Below are 18588 nucleotides of genomic sequence, written 5' to 3'. Positions count from 1 at the left end.
GAAAGTGCAATTTGTAATGGTCTGGACATTTCTGTGAATTAACAGAAAGAACAGTCCTTAGTTAGAGTTTAATACTTTTTGTTGAAAATTGTTTGTATATCAGATAGCAGAGAAAATAAATTTGTTGCTCTTATTTGACATAAGCTGTATTACTATTAGTACAATAATGCAAGGGAAATAATAGTACGTGCTAGATGTTTTTGGACTGCTGTATGATAATACATGTATACTTCCTCTTCATGTAGATTTGTTACATGTAAAACATGCTCTCAGTTTCAGAAGGTATTTTGTGTTTTTTTTTCCAGCTGTTCAGACCGAACATTTTTTTCTAAAAACATTTACTTTTAATGTATCAATTCAGTACAAATTTTTGGCTTTTCCCATTTCGTAAATTTTTCTAATCATTCTTATAAAAAACCACAGACTACAAAATACATAATGTTTAATAGCAAATAAATGTCACACACTCAAATCCGGAAGCAAAAACATAAATTTGCCAAACTGTATATTATTGCACAGCAAAGATGACAATATATTACGTACATGTCAACTTTTTGATTCTTAGGTATATTTTTCCCAAATAAAACAAATATTACTTTATACTAGTTACTTTCATAACTAAAATGTAAAACCAAAAAGATTTTAAGATATCAACAGTGAACTGTTTGTGCATTCCATTGTAACGTATCACGTTTTTTCTGTTCCATATCTTTTATACCTTTTTCCATTCTCATAGGTCCTTCATCAATCAAATTGTACAGCACCATTTCAAAATGTATCTGATACATTTAATAGCGATGTTACGTATATTGAGAAAAATACAGCAAGCCTGTAACTATATATAGGACGCTGTATTTTTACAGCACGACATTCTTTCCTTATGAGTCAACCACAAGAACCTTAGGACTATTTACCTGGTTGAACAATGGCTTCTTTGTTCTTTGAAGCAATGTAGTTCTTGTGGGTGAAGGTAGATAATCAACAGGATTAGAACAGGTGTAGTTTTGCTTGCATAGTTACAAAGACTGACAGCCTTCATCCATCGACACACCTTCGCAAAATTCCTCTTAACTCCATGTGTGAAAGCAAAACATATGTTCTGTTTAATTTAAAAGCAAACTTTTGTTTTCTGATTTTGTATGCATTATTCCGGTATTTCATACCCATCGCATGCTCAAGTATATTCAAAGAATAGAGATATAATAGGCTTGCTTTTTTGGGGTACATGTAGTTTGTTTACCGACTCAGCACTGCAAGTAGAATTTTATGATTTTATATGTGTACTTGCCACAGCTATTAATCAATCATGAAGTCAAGATATAGTTGTAAAACAAGCCTTCATTATAAATTTTTCTCTGCCATAAACCCATGTCTTGGGTAATACATTTCAATCCAACCTTCAATTTCATTTTTCTGGCATTTTGCAACTTAGGACTAAAAATGTGGTAATTATATATTAAAACATGTATTTTAGTACCTCTTTGTTAATGTTATGTACCAAACAACATTTTCTCTTCCTTCAGGCCACACCGATTTAATTTCTTGGTTCACGGATTCGCTCGCTCCTATTTTTTTGGAAAAAAAATAAAAATAAAAATTACCACTCAGCAAATTTTCACCATTAATGAAACCATTTACCAACTTTCTGGTGTAGCAAATTGGCCTTTATATTATAAGCTCCTTAAAGTGTGGGTACAGGTGCTGTTACTGAACAATAATAGTGTTTTTGTACTTTTTTCAAGCTGAAAACTTTTTTTCTTTATGTTTTGGATTAGCCGTTACCTTTACCCCAACCATTTTACAATTTTTATTTTTATTTTTATTTCGCCCTCTCGCTCCATATTTTTTATGAAAAAATCCGTGAACCAAGAAATTAAATTGGTGTGGCCTCACATTAAAAATCAAAAGCCAATTCAATTATACCATCAGAGTTTAAATTGCATATTCCCAAAGTCTCTCTCCTTAAGTATAAAGCAAGAAATTAAAAAAATGGTACTAAGTAGTAAGACTAAAACATAGAAATTTGTCAAGTTCAGTAAACTCTTGATGTCTTGACTGCCTTGAGTGGTTTTGCTGTGAGGGTGCATGTACGGATGATTGCACTACTCTCGTTCATTCCTCCTGGGAAAGCTGAGAGTCTTTCCCATTGGTTCTTCTTGATGTTGTAGCTCAAGACCACACCTCTGTCACAGAAGTTGATGATCTTTCCTCCCATTGCCCTGGGGACTCGTTTGACGTTTCTCGACTGGGCCGCTCCGTTTGGGGGGAGTGTTATGCAGTCTGTCCATTCGCCCGATATGACGTTATAGGTGGCGATTTTCTGCTGTCCCACCACGTAAACGTGGCTGTGGTCCGCGACCAGGTCTCCGAGCGGCATCCCCGACAGTTCGAACTTCATGTCCGCCCACTCCGCGTACTTCATTGTCTTCCACTGATTGGTGTCGGGATCGTAGCACATCAGCCGACGGTTCTTGTCATCCCAGCACGACGGATGCGCCGACAAGTAGATCTGTCCGAGGCAAACCGTAGACGTGGGGTTTACCACGCCGGTCGGAAGGGGACATGCAAATTCCCAGGTATTCGTCTCGATGTTATAACACTCTACACAGTTTACCTTTGGTCTCTGGCAGACCAGCCCCCCACTGTCGGCTGTGAACCCGCCTATGGCGTACAGATGTCCATCAAATGCTGTCAAGGCAAAATTATACCTTGGCATCAACAGAGGGGCAAGTTCAGACCACGAATCTGTCTTGGTGTCGAAACAAAAGACTCTTCCAGAAGGCTTGCTTTCTGTCACCATTTGTGAGTTGAAGGATCGACCCCCGGCGATGTAAATGCACCCGCCGGTTCCAGCGATTTCAAAGTGTTCCGTAGTCCGCAGCTCGTCGGGTAATGTCGTCAGCTGTACCCACGTGTCTTTCTTCAGGCAGAAGTAATACAGGCCGGGGGTTTCCGCCCAGGATGTATTCCCGATGTACTTGCTGGAGACAGCTGCGATCAGCTGCTGCGGAAGGTTCTTCAGGTGATTCAGGTGCTTCTGTGGAAGTTGGTGAAGAATGATGTGGCCCGCCTCGTCGCGGGGGTCGATGTGGGTCGCCATGAACTCGTACACCGTGCTAACCAAGTCCGTCAGACCGTACGCCTCCGCGATGATCAGTACATCGCAGCAGTTCTCCATGTCCAGGTGGATGTAAAGAAATTGTGCGCATGCATCGAGAAGTGTCTTCACCTGGAGGAAGCTAGCGACAGCGAGCACGTCCTGCACGTTATCTCTCTTGATGGCGATCTCGGAGGTGTACATGAAGTCTAAGATGCCCCGGAGACCGCCAGCCGTCACGCCCTTCAGATCTATAGCATCCTGCGCGCTCTCCTTCATCCCACAGGTGAACATGGTGTGAAAGTACATGCTGCCCGCTGCCAGCACGTTCTTGTGCGCCTTGAAGTTCCTGCGATGGACGCGGATGCAGATGTCGGAGAACTTGCGCTGCCGCCGGTACGTCTGCAGCCTCGCCATGACCATCCTCTGCATGTCGTCCTTCACCGCGGCGAGCAGCTCTGGGTAAACGTCCACCTCGACCGGGGCACCCTTCTTTCTGGAGGAGCCACATGTGTTGGCATGCAAACACACCGGAATTTGGAGCTTCTCACATGCACAGACAAGGTCAGGCACTTGCTGATCCTTGAAGAGCTCTGGTTCATAAACAAGGGTGTTTAGAGCCTTATATTCATTGGTGGTTAGGTCGGGCAGCTCTAGCACATCCGGTTTCTCGCTCGTCAGCCCCGATTCAACAATCGCCTGCAGGTATTCGCTGCAGGCCGCCAGCACGTTTCGGTTCGCGGCGTACTTCTTTCCCTCGACTAAGACGTGGACATCGCTGAAGCTCTCGTCCCTGAGGAGGCAGCTGAGGTTCTGGAAGAGAACCTCGCGGTGGTGCCGGTTGATCTGCTTCTTAAGGAGCGGGGCCACGCTGCCGGCTTCGCACGTTGCCATGGTGACAGGTGACGAAGCTTTTATCGCACTTATGTTTCAGTAGCAACAATGATGCAGATGCTGGCTCTTCAGATGCCTGGTCGTAATGATGATTTCTTCTTTGTTTGGTGGCTTGATGTGAGGAACCTGTGAGGATGAAGACACAATTCTTATCATGTTACAGATTCTACACTGAACAATGTACAGTTGTACTAGAACTTAGGAAGTAGTAGTGTAGCCAATAGCACTGTCTCGTTCTGCCTATTTATATCCATGTTTTGGTGCTCTCAATATAGCTTTCAGTTTTGACATGCAACGAGTCAGATAAAGTAGATCCTCTTTTTCGCATATTATGTTCTGTAGAAAGTTTTCATCTGGTCATATTATCAGCCGAGAATAGAATTGACATACTTCTAGCAGTCTAGGGTTCCCCGGCAAAGCAAGAATGTCAGCTACACACGACAGATGGTACATGTACGGGCGGACATGTTGTTGGCCCGGCTAAGGATTCGACTCCGGCATACTTGGTTATGAATTCCTTCCATCACAAGCCTTAGCACTCAGCATACTCCCCCAATCTTTCATCCCTGAAACACACAGAAGTTTGTTGATGTTCACAGAGAGACTAATTATACCAACCTTCAAGGACAGGTGCAGCCTGTGAAGTGTTACAGGAATGGAGGATGGTTCCGTGGTAGGCGACAGTGTGGCTCTTGGCTTATTTTGCCCTCCATTCTGCAAACAGGGGTCCTTGTTTAGACAGAGGTCGGTGGCGAGTCGCCTGGCCTTGCCCCTCCAGCCTGTCCTGTCTGTAGAAATGACAGGAATGTCAGTCAGCTGGGGCGGCCAGGGATCAGGTTTGGGTGGTATGATGCCTATATTTGTCAATACACCAGCTACAGAGAGAGATTTCCTGGACTTCTCAGGCGTATTTGGTGTGACACATTCATAGAGCAAAGACCCTAATTATCATTGCAATTATTTACAATATAGTATGATTCACTTACTTAATAAGTTATGTTGTTAAGATGATTGATGATTTATTTAGTCGATAATATAACAGCAACATATAGCCAGGATTTCTAACTCACATATTGGGCCTTCAGTTTATCATACTTGTTTGACATCCATTTGGCATGGAATGATGGATGATAATTACAGTGTCATTGCATGTCATGAACTGATGAAGATAATCTTGGCCCCTTGTTTTTATTTCTATACAATAAAAAGGTGTCAATATGTGAGTATACATGTACGACAGCATATACTATAAGTATTGTATGAACGTATAAATTGTACCTCTATTGCATGCTCTAGCTACCAGCCAGCTAAAATAACAACAGATATACTAGTATCTACCACGCAAAAATCATGGCCATAACATGTCTAGAACAAATTCTGCTCCAGTGCCATAGAAGGCCGCTAGGAGGCCCATCTGACCCCTAGCCATCTATTGAAATATCATTGTAAAGATCCTATCCACGGCTTTTCGAGTTATGCTTTCCATGGGAAAAAAGAAAGATAAACACACGCAAACGTCACCAAAAACTGTTGTAGCCTTTTTGACGAAGGTAAAAACTTCTGGGCCATGTCACTTTGGCAGGAATAAAAGTTTGCGTTGGTGTGAGCAACTGTCTTGTATCGGTGTCATAGTCATAGTAACATAGAATTGTTACATTGGCACCATACCAATATGACGGTCTCCCTGTTCTTGATTCTTAACTTCTCAATTAAAACAAAAACAGTTACCATAGCAACCAATCCTCAATGTCACCGCAACCTGTCAACCAGTCGCAACTGTTTCTAATTAAGATTCCTTCCCTCCAATTTCCTTGGCATTGACACAGTTCCAAATATGTCTCAGGCATGTCGGCCAAGGAATGACCCAACTCCTTGGAATCTTATTTGCACCTGCCTAAGTTAATTTACCTGCTTCTCTGTTTTCTTAAGATGTTTAGTCACGGGCGATTTCTACTCTATAGAGGAAGAGTTTAATGTAAGTTTAATGGTGTGTATTCTCTAAGGAATTTACTTTAAGGGGGTTGAAGTCTGTACATTGTTGGATATGTACTTAGCACTAGCTCTAGTCCTGGTCGGCTCAGAACTGGAATTGGAGACAGCTTGCTAAGTCAACTCTCTTGTTGACCCTTGACTCAAGCAAGTATTTAGGAAGCAAATCTAAGAAACCCGTCTTCTCTCTCTTCTTTCGTCCCCAGCTGGAATCTTGCACAGATCTCTCGCAGCGGAAGAAAATTCGTGCTGCGATCCGCGAGGTCATCTGCCGCGAGGATGTGAGCACGACATGGTCATCAGCGTCCAGAAAGTATGAGAAGAGCAAGCGTCCGTCAGACAAGGAAGCAAAGGAAAACAGAGCCCCAACCATCAGCAGAACTTCTCGACCCATGAACAACATTGGTAGGAGTCCTAGTAGTACTGGTAGAGCCAAGATGGACACACGAGAGAAACAAGGAGCTGACACAGAGACTCACGTCAACGGGGATGACCCAGGACACTCGACCAAGGCTCTAGAAGACATCGACAATGAAGAAGAACTCCTTCAAATGGTAAGGCAATTTAAGGTTATTCTTAGAAATATCACAACATGCTAGATGAGGATTCTTTGAAGGTTGATGTTGTCTAATAGGACTAGAATTCTATTTGTATCTTTCTCTGGAATGTGTACAGTTGTCAAATTTACCACGTAAATGCTTGTATCTTTCCAAAAGAACTTGAGAAGTCTTCGAACTTTAATCATTATCCTTAAATCTCATGAAAGTTTTTTATTAAGAGTCCTTTTCCAGTGCAGGGCAGACTTTAGTATCTGTTGACATGTTTGGAATCACTAGATGTAAGAATAACACTTTAATTGGAGCATGTGAGGTGTGAAAGTAAACGCAGATCAAGTGTACGCTATCAAATATCCGACCAGTTTCCAAACAGTACTTGTACAAAGGTGCTTGTTTCCTCAAGATCTAGCCTCTGAAAGATCTTATAAAGAATATCAAAATATCACAATAGCTATTAATAGAACTCTTCAGTTATGTCAAAACGATTTTCCACTACGTCGTTTATTGCAATCAGTTTACATTTCGATGATGCCCTTATTATGAGTCTTAGTAGGGTGTCTGTTTACAGTAAAGGCTGCTTTTTTTAGAGGTTTTGTAAGCGTTAAAGTTAACAATAACAGGAACGCCTGGTGCATATAGCCTTGAAAGGTTCAAGCTTAATTAGGGACTGTACGATATTTATCAGGGGGGGAGGGCTGGTGCGTTAGGGGGGGAGGGCCATGTTAATTTTTTTTGAGGTGGGGGGAGGGCCATGTTAATTTTTTTCTAGATAGGGGGAGGGCCATGTTAATTTTTTTAAAAGAATAGTTCATACTATTTTTAGTTTTGATATCTTGACATGGCCCTAAAACTGATAAAATAAGCCTCCTGAATAGCCTAAAATGCAAGAGCTTCCGGGGGGCTTCGCCCCCCTATGTCCCCCCAAAAGTGGCACTGCCCCGGACCAGCGTTCCTGCCAGGCATACGTCATTCCGTCTTCGGACTTCTGGAAAGACGCACTCCGCTCGGCTGAGTGTGTCCATAAAAAATTTGAAAGAAAGGCTGACCTGTACCACCAGTGTACAAAATGTATCAGGAATCTTTTTAAAAATCTATCTTTATAAGAACGAATACTACCTTTACAATTTATACTTCAAATTGTTCACTTCCCGGTCATCCCGGTTGTCTGGGGCACGGGGGCGGAGCGCGGCACGTTTTACAACTTGCGAACCCATGTGCGACACACCCCACGTCGCATCCAAAGAATCCAAAACTATAAACTTTATTTTTTATTTACAACATTTCTTTTGTTTCAAAAGGGTAAAATTTGCAGCGGAAAAGGGGCCGCAACATTGTTGTCAAGCGTCGATCGAGTCGGCTGTGCACTCAGTGGCACATGGCGCGGCACGCCCCCCTCCCCAGACGGATGGTCGATCGCAGCGCCCAGCACGTTCGGACGTCTTTTCTGGCTACTCCTTGAAGGCTACACCGGCACTGATCAATGCCAAAGACGCAGCAGATCGCCCTCCTTCGTATAATGTATAACGTTCTTGGTCTATGTAAAAAAGAAATCCAGCCGGCAAATATTTCATGCCGAAAATGGGGTTACCTGAGGTCGCAGGAGACAAACGCACGCTCGTGGAAAATGACGGCGCGGCCCGCCCGTGTAAAACCCGACCAATTTAATTAATTTGAGTAAAATCATAGGGCAAAAATTTAAAAAAAAAACACAAGCTGTGATGGCGCCGTGATTCTATCCTCTGGAAAAACTACTAGTATTTGATGCGGGAGGGCGCAACATCGATCGCACGAGGTAGACATTTTTTTATTCAATGCCGGAAAAAAATTGGCAGGATTTTTTCATGGGCTGACAAACTCACTGGCTAGAGCCCTGTTTGGAAGCATCAATAACCCAAAATTTTCATATAGACATGACTGGACAAATAATACCCGGGCCAGATCACGGACGGCTGAAAGTTATAACGTATTTTTGGGGAGAGGGCGGACGTCGATTACTAAGGAACGGGCGTGAAAAAGGCAAACGGCATCCAATCTCAAGGGCATAATTTTCCTCTCAAATTGCAGGAAATTCTGTTTTAGAGGGTTTGAAAATCCAAATTTTCCCGGGGGAGCAAGCCCCCGGACCCCTGCCCTGACGCTGTGAAAAAATTCCTGGCAAGAACACTAGCTGTACCAGTTGGACGCCGGGCGCCCTTGTGCCCTGACGTCTATCGGTTGTTTTTCTACCCTTTTAATGATGCCTGTCGGGGGGGAGGGCCATGTTGATTTTTTTGAGGTGGAGGGGGAGGGTCATGTTAATTTTTTTTCAGATGGGGGGGAGGGCCATGACAAATTTTTTTGATCGGACTTCCAACGCACCAGCCCTCCCCCCCCAATAAATATCGTACGGTCCCTTAATCTTGAGAGCTGGACTTGTTTTGCTTTACTTTACACAGAATGTGACTGTTGGAGTTACCTATAAACACTTAGTCCAGTCTTGGTCTTGTAAAGTTCAGCCCTTTGTTCATAATGTTGTTAACCAACACAGATGAACTTCAGTGCTAAATTTTAGACTTTATGCCAGGCAATCAAACTCAAAGGACTCTGCATAAGGGGTATGCACCTGGCAACACTTAAATTTAAGAGGGCTGGCATCCCCTACTAACAGTAAATTTAGGAAGACAGCAATGCCTAGCAGTAAGTTGACCCACATGCCTCATATACATGTATGTATTACCGTGGTTGAACTAGGCTGCAAACAGTGATGCAACCAGACATTTTTTTAGGCTTTTGAGAAATCTTGCGCTTGGCTATGTGGATACGGAATTTGTCAATAACAATGAAATTTTGGATTCCGACAAATTTCATGTACCAATACTGATATACATACATGTAAATGTTATGTCCTTTTTAACCTCCTTGATGACATATAAACTCCTCTTTCTATTGACAGAAGAGGGGTCCTTGCTATGATTTAAGAATGATTAATATAAAACCTGCTACACCTTACACAAAAATGCATGCAGACCCCTTTCCCCTTGCTGTTCACCAATTTACCAAGAATGGGAAAGAGTACAACATTTGCTTTAGTAGTGTCAAGGAGGTGTCCTTTTTAACCTCCTTGGTAGTATAATGAGGGTCTGCATGGGGGGGTCTTGGTAACGCTTAACGGTAAATTCAGGAGACCCGGTAACGCTTAACGGTAAATTCAGGAGGCCCGGTAACGCTTAACGGTAAATTCAGAAGGGGTTACAAAGCAACAGTTACATTGACCTTCATTCCTCTTCGTACAACGCTAGATTAGGTTATCTCAATGGTTGAAAATATCTGACTAATGACATTGTGAGAAGAAAAGATGCCCAGAACCCGGAGGAATGACAGGCCAATGTCCGCTGTCTCAATGGCATTTGCTTCCCTGTTCCCACCACAGAGGAGGCGGCAGCAAATTTCTTATGGGGGATATTGAACTACTGCTGACAAAATTTTTAGGACATGGAGTGCCGAAGGCATGACGCATCCTAGGGGGGTCCGGGGGTATGCTCCCCCGGGAAATTTTTTAAAATTATGATCCTCTGAAATGCTATTTCCTGCATTTTCCGGCAAATTTTTCCGATAGACTAACGGCATTTTCATGAAAATTACACATGTTTGTAGATTTGACCGTCACCGGACCCCCCGACATATTTTTACCATTTCGAGCTCGAAAGGCACGAGATAAGATAAGTCCGGGGGAAATTTTAAAACCTGGACCGTCTGGCACGCAATTTCCTGTATTTTGAATGACAAATTTTCCTGGCCGACGAAGCTAAATCAAATTGCATTTTATTAGAGAGAAAAGTTTTTTGGGCGACGACCCACGCCCCAAACATATTTTGCAACATATGTCGTCGGTCGTGAGTGCCCGTCAAAGGGATGTCCGCAGGAACCTCATTTTATGCATTTGAGGAGTAAATTTTGCTTGAGACTAAGCTGGCATCCGAGGCGCAACATATTTTTTACCATGCCCAGTGCCGAAGGCCGTGAGGCTCGGAGAAATTTAGAAATGTGGATCCCGTTTGAAATGCCATTTCCCGCATTTTCAGGGGCTCTATCTAGCCAAGATTTTTTTAACCTCCTTGATCTAGCATTTGACTTCGTGGGTATAATAACTTGTTACGAAGAATTTCTTGGTAACGCTTAACGGTGAATTCGGGATAACAAATAACGATTAACGTTGAATTAAAACGATCAATAACGCTTCACGAAGACCCCTTTCCCCTTGCTGTTCACCAATTTACCAAGAATGGGAAAGAGTACAACATTTGCTTTAGTAGTATCAAGGAGGTGTCCTTTTTAACCTCCTTGGTAGTATAATGTGTCATGGAACTTACGTCCAACCAAAAAATTAACTTACCACCAGACAAGAACCCTACTAAGTTCAGATTTGGAGCGTAGCTTCCTCCTTTTTACCCCCCAAGAAGGTAATCCTCTTTGGGAGGAGCATTTCTCTGTGTCCTTGGGATGTATTTGCTGCTATCCCAGCATCCTGTGGTCTCCTGGGAGACCTGTTAGCTTTGATCTGACCTGAAGGCTTTCCAAGCTGTTGACCTGGTCAGAGCTGAGGCTGATGTAGGGGGGAACCATGATTAATACTGAAAGGGTCTGCTCTATATACTAAGATATAGCCTGGAATCCAGGATATTCTGCCTCTCTGATTGTGTCCTTGCAGAATAGTCTGGCCCCTACTAACAGGCAATCGTTTGGCATTTGAATAGTTGCCTTGATATAAACATAGCAGGTCTAATTGGCTCAAAGTAGTACAGTCCTCTATGTAACAACATGTATTGAAAAGTTATTTGGAAGTTCTGGAAGTCCGCAATCTCCTTTTTGCATCTTCTGAGAAATGTTAACTACCAAAATGGCATATAGCAGTACATGCATGTGTGATATATGACATATATTGTAATCATAAGGCAAACAATTGAATTCTCACCTACCAGATATCATATTATATTCTGTGGAGGAATTATGTAATTAGCTTTCACAGGTTGACTAGACCAGTATTGGATGGATTCTTGTTCTCTTTATTAGAATGATCCTCCACAAAGTCATTTTTTTTATTTCTAACCTTTATCAAAGTACATGTTTTAAAATCTACAGGTACAACTTGCACTGCAAATCTCAATAGACTCCGCATAGGTAGGTACATGGAACACCCCTCAGGGCTGAACCAACTGTTCCTCCTCCATATCTCCACCTGGAAGCAATAGGACCTGACCCCATCATGTAGTGGTTTAATTGAGATCAGACCTCACACCTAGCTAAGCCGCTTTCTAACACCCCTGTCTTCTTTATTCTCTCCTGTCAGCTGAAGGAGACTACTGACTACAGGCAGAGGAAAGAGATCCGCTTGGCCATCAGAGCACTCAAGCGGCAGTCAGAAGGTAAGGACAGGTCTAGCCTAAACTGTGGGCGGTTTTGGTTTGTCTAAATATATGGTAAAATATGCATACAGACTGATCTGAGGATCTGAGGATCTGAACTGTAAATGCAGAAATGTTCGCAGTGGTTTTATGTTCGCTGGTTTTCATGAGGCAGTCTTACCGCGAACTTAAAACCACCGAGAACATTTTTTCATTACAGTATGTGACTACAGTGTATGGCACTACCGCAAACTGAAAACCTAACACAAAATTAAATCCCCGCAAACATAAATGCATTTACAGTAACTGTTGATTCTTGAAGAAAGCATGAAAATTGTGGGAAGTGGTGCTTTGATATATCAAAAGGGCATGTAATTGTTGTGACAGTGTCCTGGTTCAAACATCACCAACTGACCAGGCCAACTAGACCTTTTGGCTTAGTGGTTTAGCGGCATTGGTTTGTGAACTGCCATGATACTGTTTTTGCTCGCCTCTAGTTTTTCTGAATAATGAAAAGAGGGTAGTGTAACAGTGGGGTTGTGCAAGTTCCACCAACTGACCAGGCAAACTGGCTCAGACCTTTTGGCTTAGTGGTTAGTGGCATTGCTTGGTTTGTGAACTGACAGGCCTCAGGGTTTGAATCCCAGGAGCCAGGAGACTGTTTCTATACTTGCCTCTAGTTTTTCATTGTTTTTCTAGATTCTTGTGCAATCTTTTATACATTCTTTTACATGTATGACTTTAGGCAAATGGTTGAATATGATTTTCAGCTATTTTCCTTTTTAGACAGGTAGAATCCTATAGTTGTGTGAAGATTCAAGAAGAAGAAAAATCACATTAAAATGCCTCATGAATATTGCTTGACAAGAAGAATCAAAAGCAGCTGGCAGACACCCAGAAGTTTTATGTGGTCAACCTCCAACTGTTGATGTAACTTCCTGTAGAACTGGGAAATGCAATCAGGCAAAGAGGCTTAATGTCAAATTAATGGACTGTTGTATAAATACATGTATGTGATTTGGCTCAGAGATTATATTTGTTTGAAAATCAATGCTTGGTCCCTACATCTGGAAAACAGGTTGTTGAGAAATTCAGATTTGTTTGCATATCATATGCATGCAAAAGTCCTTTTAGTTTGTACATTGTATATTAAACCAGAAGTGGCACCGATTTAAAGATTTGAAATGAGTGAGAATAGAATGGAATGTACTGATGACTGTCATATTTTTCTTGATACCGGTACATGCTTATCATTTTACAGTCTTCCAGGTGAGTATAGCCAATGTTTGATATGGAACTATTTGAAATCTAACGTTATGCAGTAGATACCGTAAATTCACTTTTGCTATAGTTTATTTTGAGGGAAATTTTGCCTTTGAAACATCTTTGTATGTAGTGCATGATTTCATGGTGTAGAGTTCACTATGAAATAAAACCACTTTGAAAGTTTACAGTATCAAATAAACTAGCTGACCCTTTAAAATCTCAAGATGATCTCAGATTTTACTTCTTTTATGGGACTGATTTTGGTTTATCCATTGCAGGTGAACCCGAAGAAGTAGAGAAGTCACGTGCTCGGAGACCGAGTGGTGGAAGAAGGCCTAGCTCCGACCGTACGCATTCTTCCGGAACCGTCACCGGATTGGCCGCCAGGAAGGGGAGCACGAGCGGGAGTCGACAGTTGGGGCGGAAGAACAGCGGGCATCTGGTGGCCTGTCGGAGCGGAGACCGCGGGGAAACAGAGGGGAGGAAGACACCGGGAAGCAGCAGCAGTTCTCATAAGGTCTGTTCTTTTTCTTCTTCTTCTTCTATTAGTGCTGGCGATCATCATGTTGATCATTATGGCACATACACAAGGTACCCTAATTGTAAGTATGATCCACTCACACCGGGAAGGACCCCTACTCTTTTCAATAAGTGCGGTGGGTTCTTAAACATGTTCGAGGTGTGGCTCTCCCCAAACACGCGACTCCATTCAAGTTAACGTCCCATCCGAGCGACAGCCCTAGCCGAACGTATGTACTCATTTTCATCTGATCGAAGTGAGGAAAGTCGTGTTAAGTGCCTTTCTGAAGGGCACAAGATTGGTGACATGGCAGATTTTGAACTCTAGACCTCTTGGGCCTGAGCCCAAAGCACTGCCGATTACGCCACATGATCTCACGTTCAAACATGTGTAAACTGGTATGCTGTAGTTCAGGTGTCAAAAATGTATGAGTTCCATCAAGCAGCCTAACAGTAGGGTGTTTGACTCAAAGCTCAGAGGTCCTTGGTTTGAACCCCCTGATAAACCCCGACATTGTGCACTGGGGAGAGGCATGTTACACAAATTTCTTTACTTCACTCAGGTGAAAATGAGTACTATGTACCTTAAGCTTTGGTTAGGGATGTCCTTCAGATAGACTTTAAATGGAGGTCCCATGTCTGAGAGTCATCCTTGAGCATGTAAAAGAACCCACCACAGTGACTTAGAGTAGGGACCTTTCCTAGGACCCATTAAATCAGTCAAGATATGCAGCTTGTACTCTCCTATACAAACTTGGTGTGTTATGCCATGAGGCAGGTTTCCTAATATGCAATATAAACAAAAGTCTGTTAATGTAGAGGAGGCAAGTCAGATGTTAAACTGATAGTGTCCATCTAAGTGAAATGTTTTGTGTGGAGATTCAATATCACATTGTGTGCAAATAGATTTTTCGAGTATATAACAATATCAGACCTACGGAATCTAAAACAATGTCATGTTTTATTAGGTTCTTGAACGGAAGAAAAGTCAGGAGAAGCCGAGTCCCAGGAAAAACAGCCAAGACGGAGGGGAGAGTTCTCGTGTGCCAGCCAGTCCCACACAGAAGAGCAGGAGAAAGTCAAGTTCTTCCAGCGAGACGTCCAGACTTGGGAGACATCTCTCAATAGAAGACATCGAAGATGAAGCCGTTCTACTTAAGATGGTGAGGGATGATGTACAGCATTTAATTTGTTATAGCATGTCTTCAACTATCGAAAGGTGTCTTCTCTTGGGATGTGTCCCCATTTTTCCTAATACTTGATATGCCACAACAAAAACAAGTCAGTCAGAGATGGCAAACTTCACCCCCTTCCTATCGTTTAGACCCTAATGTAGTGCCAAGTGGCACGTATATCAGCAAGTTTCCTTGCTGTTTCAGTAGCAGGGTATATTTTTAAAGAGGGGTTTTATAGGCTCTTCCCTTTTAATGTGCCCAAGGCACCTCCTAAAACACGAAGCCCCATCTTACGTCCCCAGTCCCATCCAAAATGCCCTACTCAGTTTTGAACCAACAGCTACAAACTTATTAGAACCAGGAGCCCAATATGTGAGGCTGCTACCAGTTCCAGGTTTGCAATCTGTCCTGTTTCACAGAATTGCAGATACACAGAGACTGACATACACACAGACAGATGACATACACACAGACAGACACTGAACAGACACACAGATTGAAAAATGCCTAAAATTAATAACTTCACTCCCTTTGGAAGGGAGTAGATAGTGGTACCATCCATATACAGAATATTTAACACTCAAAAAGCCATGTTTGTAATTGCAAGAGCAGTGGCTACTTCCATGGTAAGACAGTGGCTTAGAAATGTTAACATGACCTGACACTTAGTTGTCTCCAGTAAGGCCTAGATGTGATACATCTGGGGTTGGGGCAGAGATATTGACCAGGGGTGCCTGTGGGATAGACCATCATTCAAGCTTTGTAGGGATGAGAACTTAAAAATATAATGGTTATCATAAGGAGGAAAGTAAGTTAGGGATTTTTGTACTCAAAACTGAAAAATGCAGAGATTTGGCAAAAGAAAGAAATTAGACTTTTTCTTTATTCAATATTACTATACCATATTGAAAGAAATCTTGATGAAACTCCCCCCTACAATGCTTTGTGGTCTGTCCCAAAGTACAGGTTAATGTATGATAAGCAGCTTGATACATGGGGTAACAGGTGGCACACATCAACTTGTAGTAGTAGGAGTGTCCTTGTTTTGAGCATACATTTTGCAAATGAGGGGTTATACAGTGACTTGAGACCTTGTATACAGTGTATTCAAGTTTCATTAAAGGCGACATTTTTTTCCTTTTGAAAGTTTTTGAATACATCAAAACTGCTAGCCAGTAGGGGTAGTCCTAAATTATATATAAGAGAAAGTCAGTGTACATGTAATATAGGTATTTTTGTTACTCCCTACCCATTACCACTTAATAATGATCCTTCCCTCCCACCCATTACCACCAAGCCAGTAATTATGATCCTCCCCCCTCACTCATGAAGGGTGAACTCCCTTCTAACTAAAGGGCACTAACTTCATTATCTGTGTCGTAAGTACAGGGAGGCGACAGTTAAACAGTCGCGAGTCGTTCTTTTGAGTCAATCAGTTTCGCCGATCTTCCGCAGGTAAAGGAGACGTCCGATGTGGAAGAGAAGCGACGGTTGCGAGCAAGAATCCGAGCCGTTCGCAGACTGAGCCGCGACAGAAAAGACCTTGCAGCCGTCAAAGGTAAAGAGACTTGCATGATCTATGTACGTAGTTTGTAGGACCCTGTGGCTAGGTTTGTGCACTGAACTGTAAAGACAAGACTGTGTTGTCAAAGATAAATAACTTGTTTCTTAAACTAAAAGAATCTTCTGTTTCTCCTATGAGTCACCAATGCAGGTAAAGGAAACTTTGGAAAGCAAGTTTATCAGAAGCTTGACTCCTAACTTCTATAACAGACAAGCAAAAGACCACATGGTTGTGGGAGGTATAGACTTGTACTGGGTGTGAACTTAATGTGCTTGTCTAGATATAGCAACAGCGTGAATCATCATGTATTCAGATGGTCTGCATCAAAGATATGGTTGTCAGACAGGTTTACTGGTATCTTTGCTGTTTTAAAGTAAGGCCGTGTTTTTATTCATAACAGCAACTGGAGGTTGATTTACTTTATCATAACATTTCATAGATATGTTTAAAGTAAATTGTTCAACTTTAGCGGTCATGTTCAAGATACAATTCCAACCATACCCTTACTCGGTAAATGATTTAATGAAAGATACCAGATAAAACTACTTGTAACATTAAGCCTTTGAAAACAAGTTCTGGTGTTTTAGACATGTTAGAAGCTGATATCATTAGCCTATTTCTCAGACAAACACTGTCTAATACCCTGTTTATATAACCTGGTTACAATGGTGCAATCTGGTTGGACAAAACTAAATGGATTAGTGTACATACCTTTCAGTATAGTACCTATCTATATGGCATTTAATTGAGATATTTGACGTAGATTGTAAGAGAACACAGCTTATTTCTATGGGTTTAGACTGTTACAAGGTCAAACATGAAAAACTCTCTGAAGCCTCTTACTGTTTTCTGGGTACATGTGTTGTATTGAACAGAGCCATGTTGCCTGAGCTTTGAATTAGATAGTACTAATTAATTAGGTACAATCATAGATTTTACTATACAACAGTGTGTCAATACCTTGACCCATGTACATGTATAAAGTTAACCTTTTTTTTCAGGCCAAGGTGAGAACTCAACTACCCAGAGTGATTTACCACAAGCTGAGGAAGTATTAGAGAAGCCTGTTGCAACAGAAACCATGGAATGTGCAGAGGAAATTTCAGAAGTCCAAACTAATGGTTTGACAAATGGGGACTCGGAGAAAAATGATACGTCTTCTGCTGAAGTTGAGAAAGTTCAAGAGAGTGGTGAGGAAGATGACTTGTCTTCCAAGACGGAAGAAGACCTTCAGTACATGGTATGTTTACTTCCGGTAGATATCAAACAACAGTCAAACCTGTACAACTACAACAGTCTACATAAGATTAAGAACCTTAGATAATTTTTGTCATTTTCCCTATGATTGACAAATTGGATCTTGTGTATAATATGATGACCAACTGCCCTTATGTAGTGACCAAATTTTGTTGGAAAGTTTAGATATTGTTTGAGGGTTTGAGAAATGAAAGCTGTTTTCGAATTACCTGTTGAAGATATTGTTATGCCCAACAGGTTTCACTTCAGGTTACACTGTATATTGTAAACAGTTGATCCTTTATTTCCTTCATTTAAACAATTTGTTTTCAGGAACAAACAGGCATAGAAAGCTTTTAATTATTACTTGATTGTGTTTAATTGTTAGCTCATCATTTCCTTTATCTCAATAGCTCCTGGTGTGTGCTGATTATGATGAGAGGAAAAAGATACGACAGGCCTTACGAGATGTGAGGAAAAATGGTATGTTTCCTGAGTCATTTTTATGTATCTTTATGATTCTACTGAGCTGTGGTGCTGAATATAGATAAACTAACTCAGCATGTGCGAGTAATTGCCGTGCAAAATCAATGACCGGGGCATGTAGATTTTCTAACAGCTATTACACAAACACTAAAAGACCATTGTTACTGGGTAACGTCAATGTTGAAAATGTTTGCAATTGAATTTCTCAGTAAGTGTATTCTAAGGTCTTTGTATTATTCAAAATCCCAGGGATCAGTGTATAATTTATACCACAATTAGTAAGTTCTCATATATGAAACACTGAACTAGAAGTTCAATATAAAAACAGACCCACAGTTTCAGGAAGTGAATGTTGTCACATAGCAGATTTCCTCATAGCCGTGTTTTCATGATGTCATAATGCAACATGTTTCCTTGAAATGGC

General features: G+C 41.7%; 2 protein-coding genes across 6 annotated transcripts in view; one reads left to right on the top strand and one right to left on the bottom strand.

Annotated features, from left to right (window-relative positions):
* Nucleotides 1–18588, top strand: part of LOC118426652 (cytospin-A-like) — a 73261-nt gene that overhangs the window by 2412 nt on the left and 52261 nt on the right. For 4 of the 5 annotated variants that reach the window (XM_035836168.1, XM_035836166.1, XM_035836164.1 and 1 more), the window contains exons 2-8: nt 6187–6534; nt 11864–11939; nt 13460–13701; nt 14672–14866; nt 16334–16436; nt 17444–17682; nt 18092–18161. In XM_035836168.1, the coding sequence (XP_035692061.1) occupies nt 6187–6534; nt 11864–11939; nt 13460–13701; nt 14672–14866; nt 16334–16436; nt 17444–17682; nt 18092–18161 (1273 nt within the window). The remainder of the gene's footprint in view (nt 1–6186; nt 6535–11863; nt 11940–13459; nt 13702–14671; nt 14867–16333; nt 16437–17443; nt 17683–18091; nt 18162–18588) is intronic. The other variant, XM_035836165.1, reaches the window with a different exon arrangement.
* LOC118426653 (kelch-like protein 17) overlaps nt 1778–18588 on the bottom strand; it is a 21401-nt gene continuing 4590 nt past the window's right edge. The window contains exons 2-3 of the mRNA XM_035836169.1: nt 4610–4779; nt 1778–4117 (exon numbers count right to left, since the gene is read on the bottom strand). Coding sequence (XP_035692062.1) covers nt 2033–3991 — 1959 coding nt within the window. The 5' untranslated portion in view covers nt 3992–4117; nt 4610–4779 and the 3' untranslated portion in view covers nt 1778–2032. The remainder of the gene's footprint in view (nt 4118–4609; nt 4780–18588) is intronic.

Source organism: Branchiostoma floridae, chromosome 11 (genome assembly GCF_000003815.2).
Source record: "Branchiostoma floridae strain S238N-H82 chromosome 11, Bfl_VNyyK, whole genome shotgun sequence".
Taxonomy (NCBI): Eukaryota; Metazoa; Chordata; class Leptocardii; order Amphioxiformes; family Branchiostomatidae; genus Branchiostoma; species Branchiostoma floridae.
Note: the sequence above shows the minus strand (reverse complement) of the source record. Positions and strands in the feature narration are given on the sequence as shown.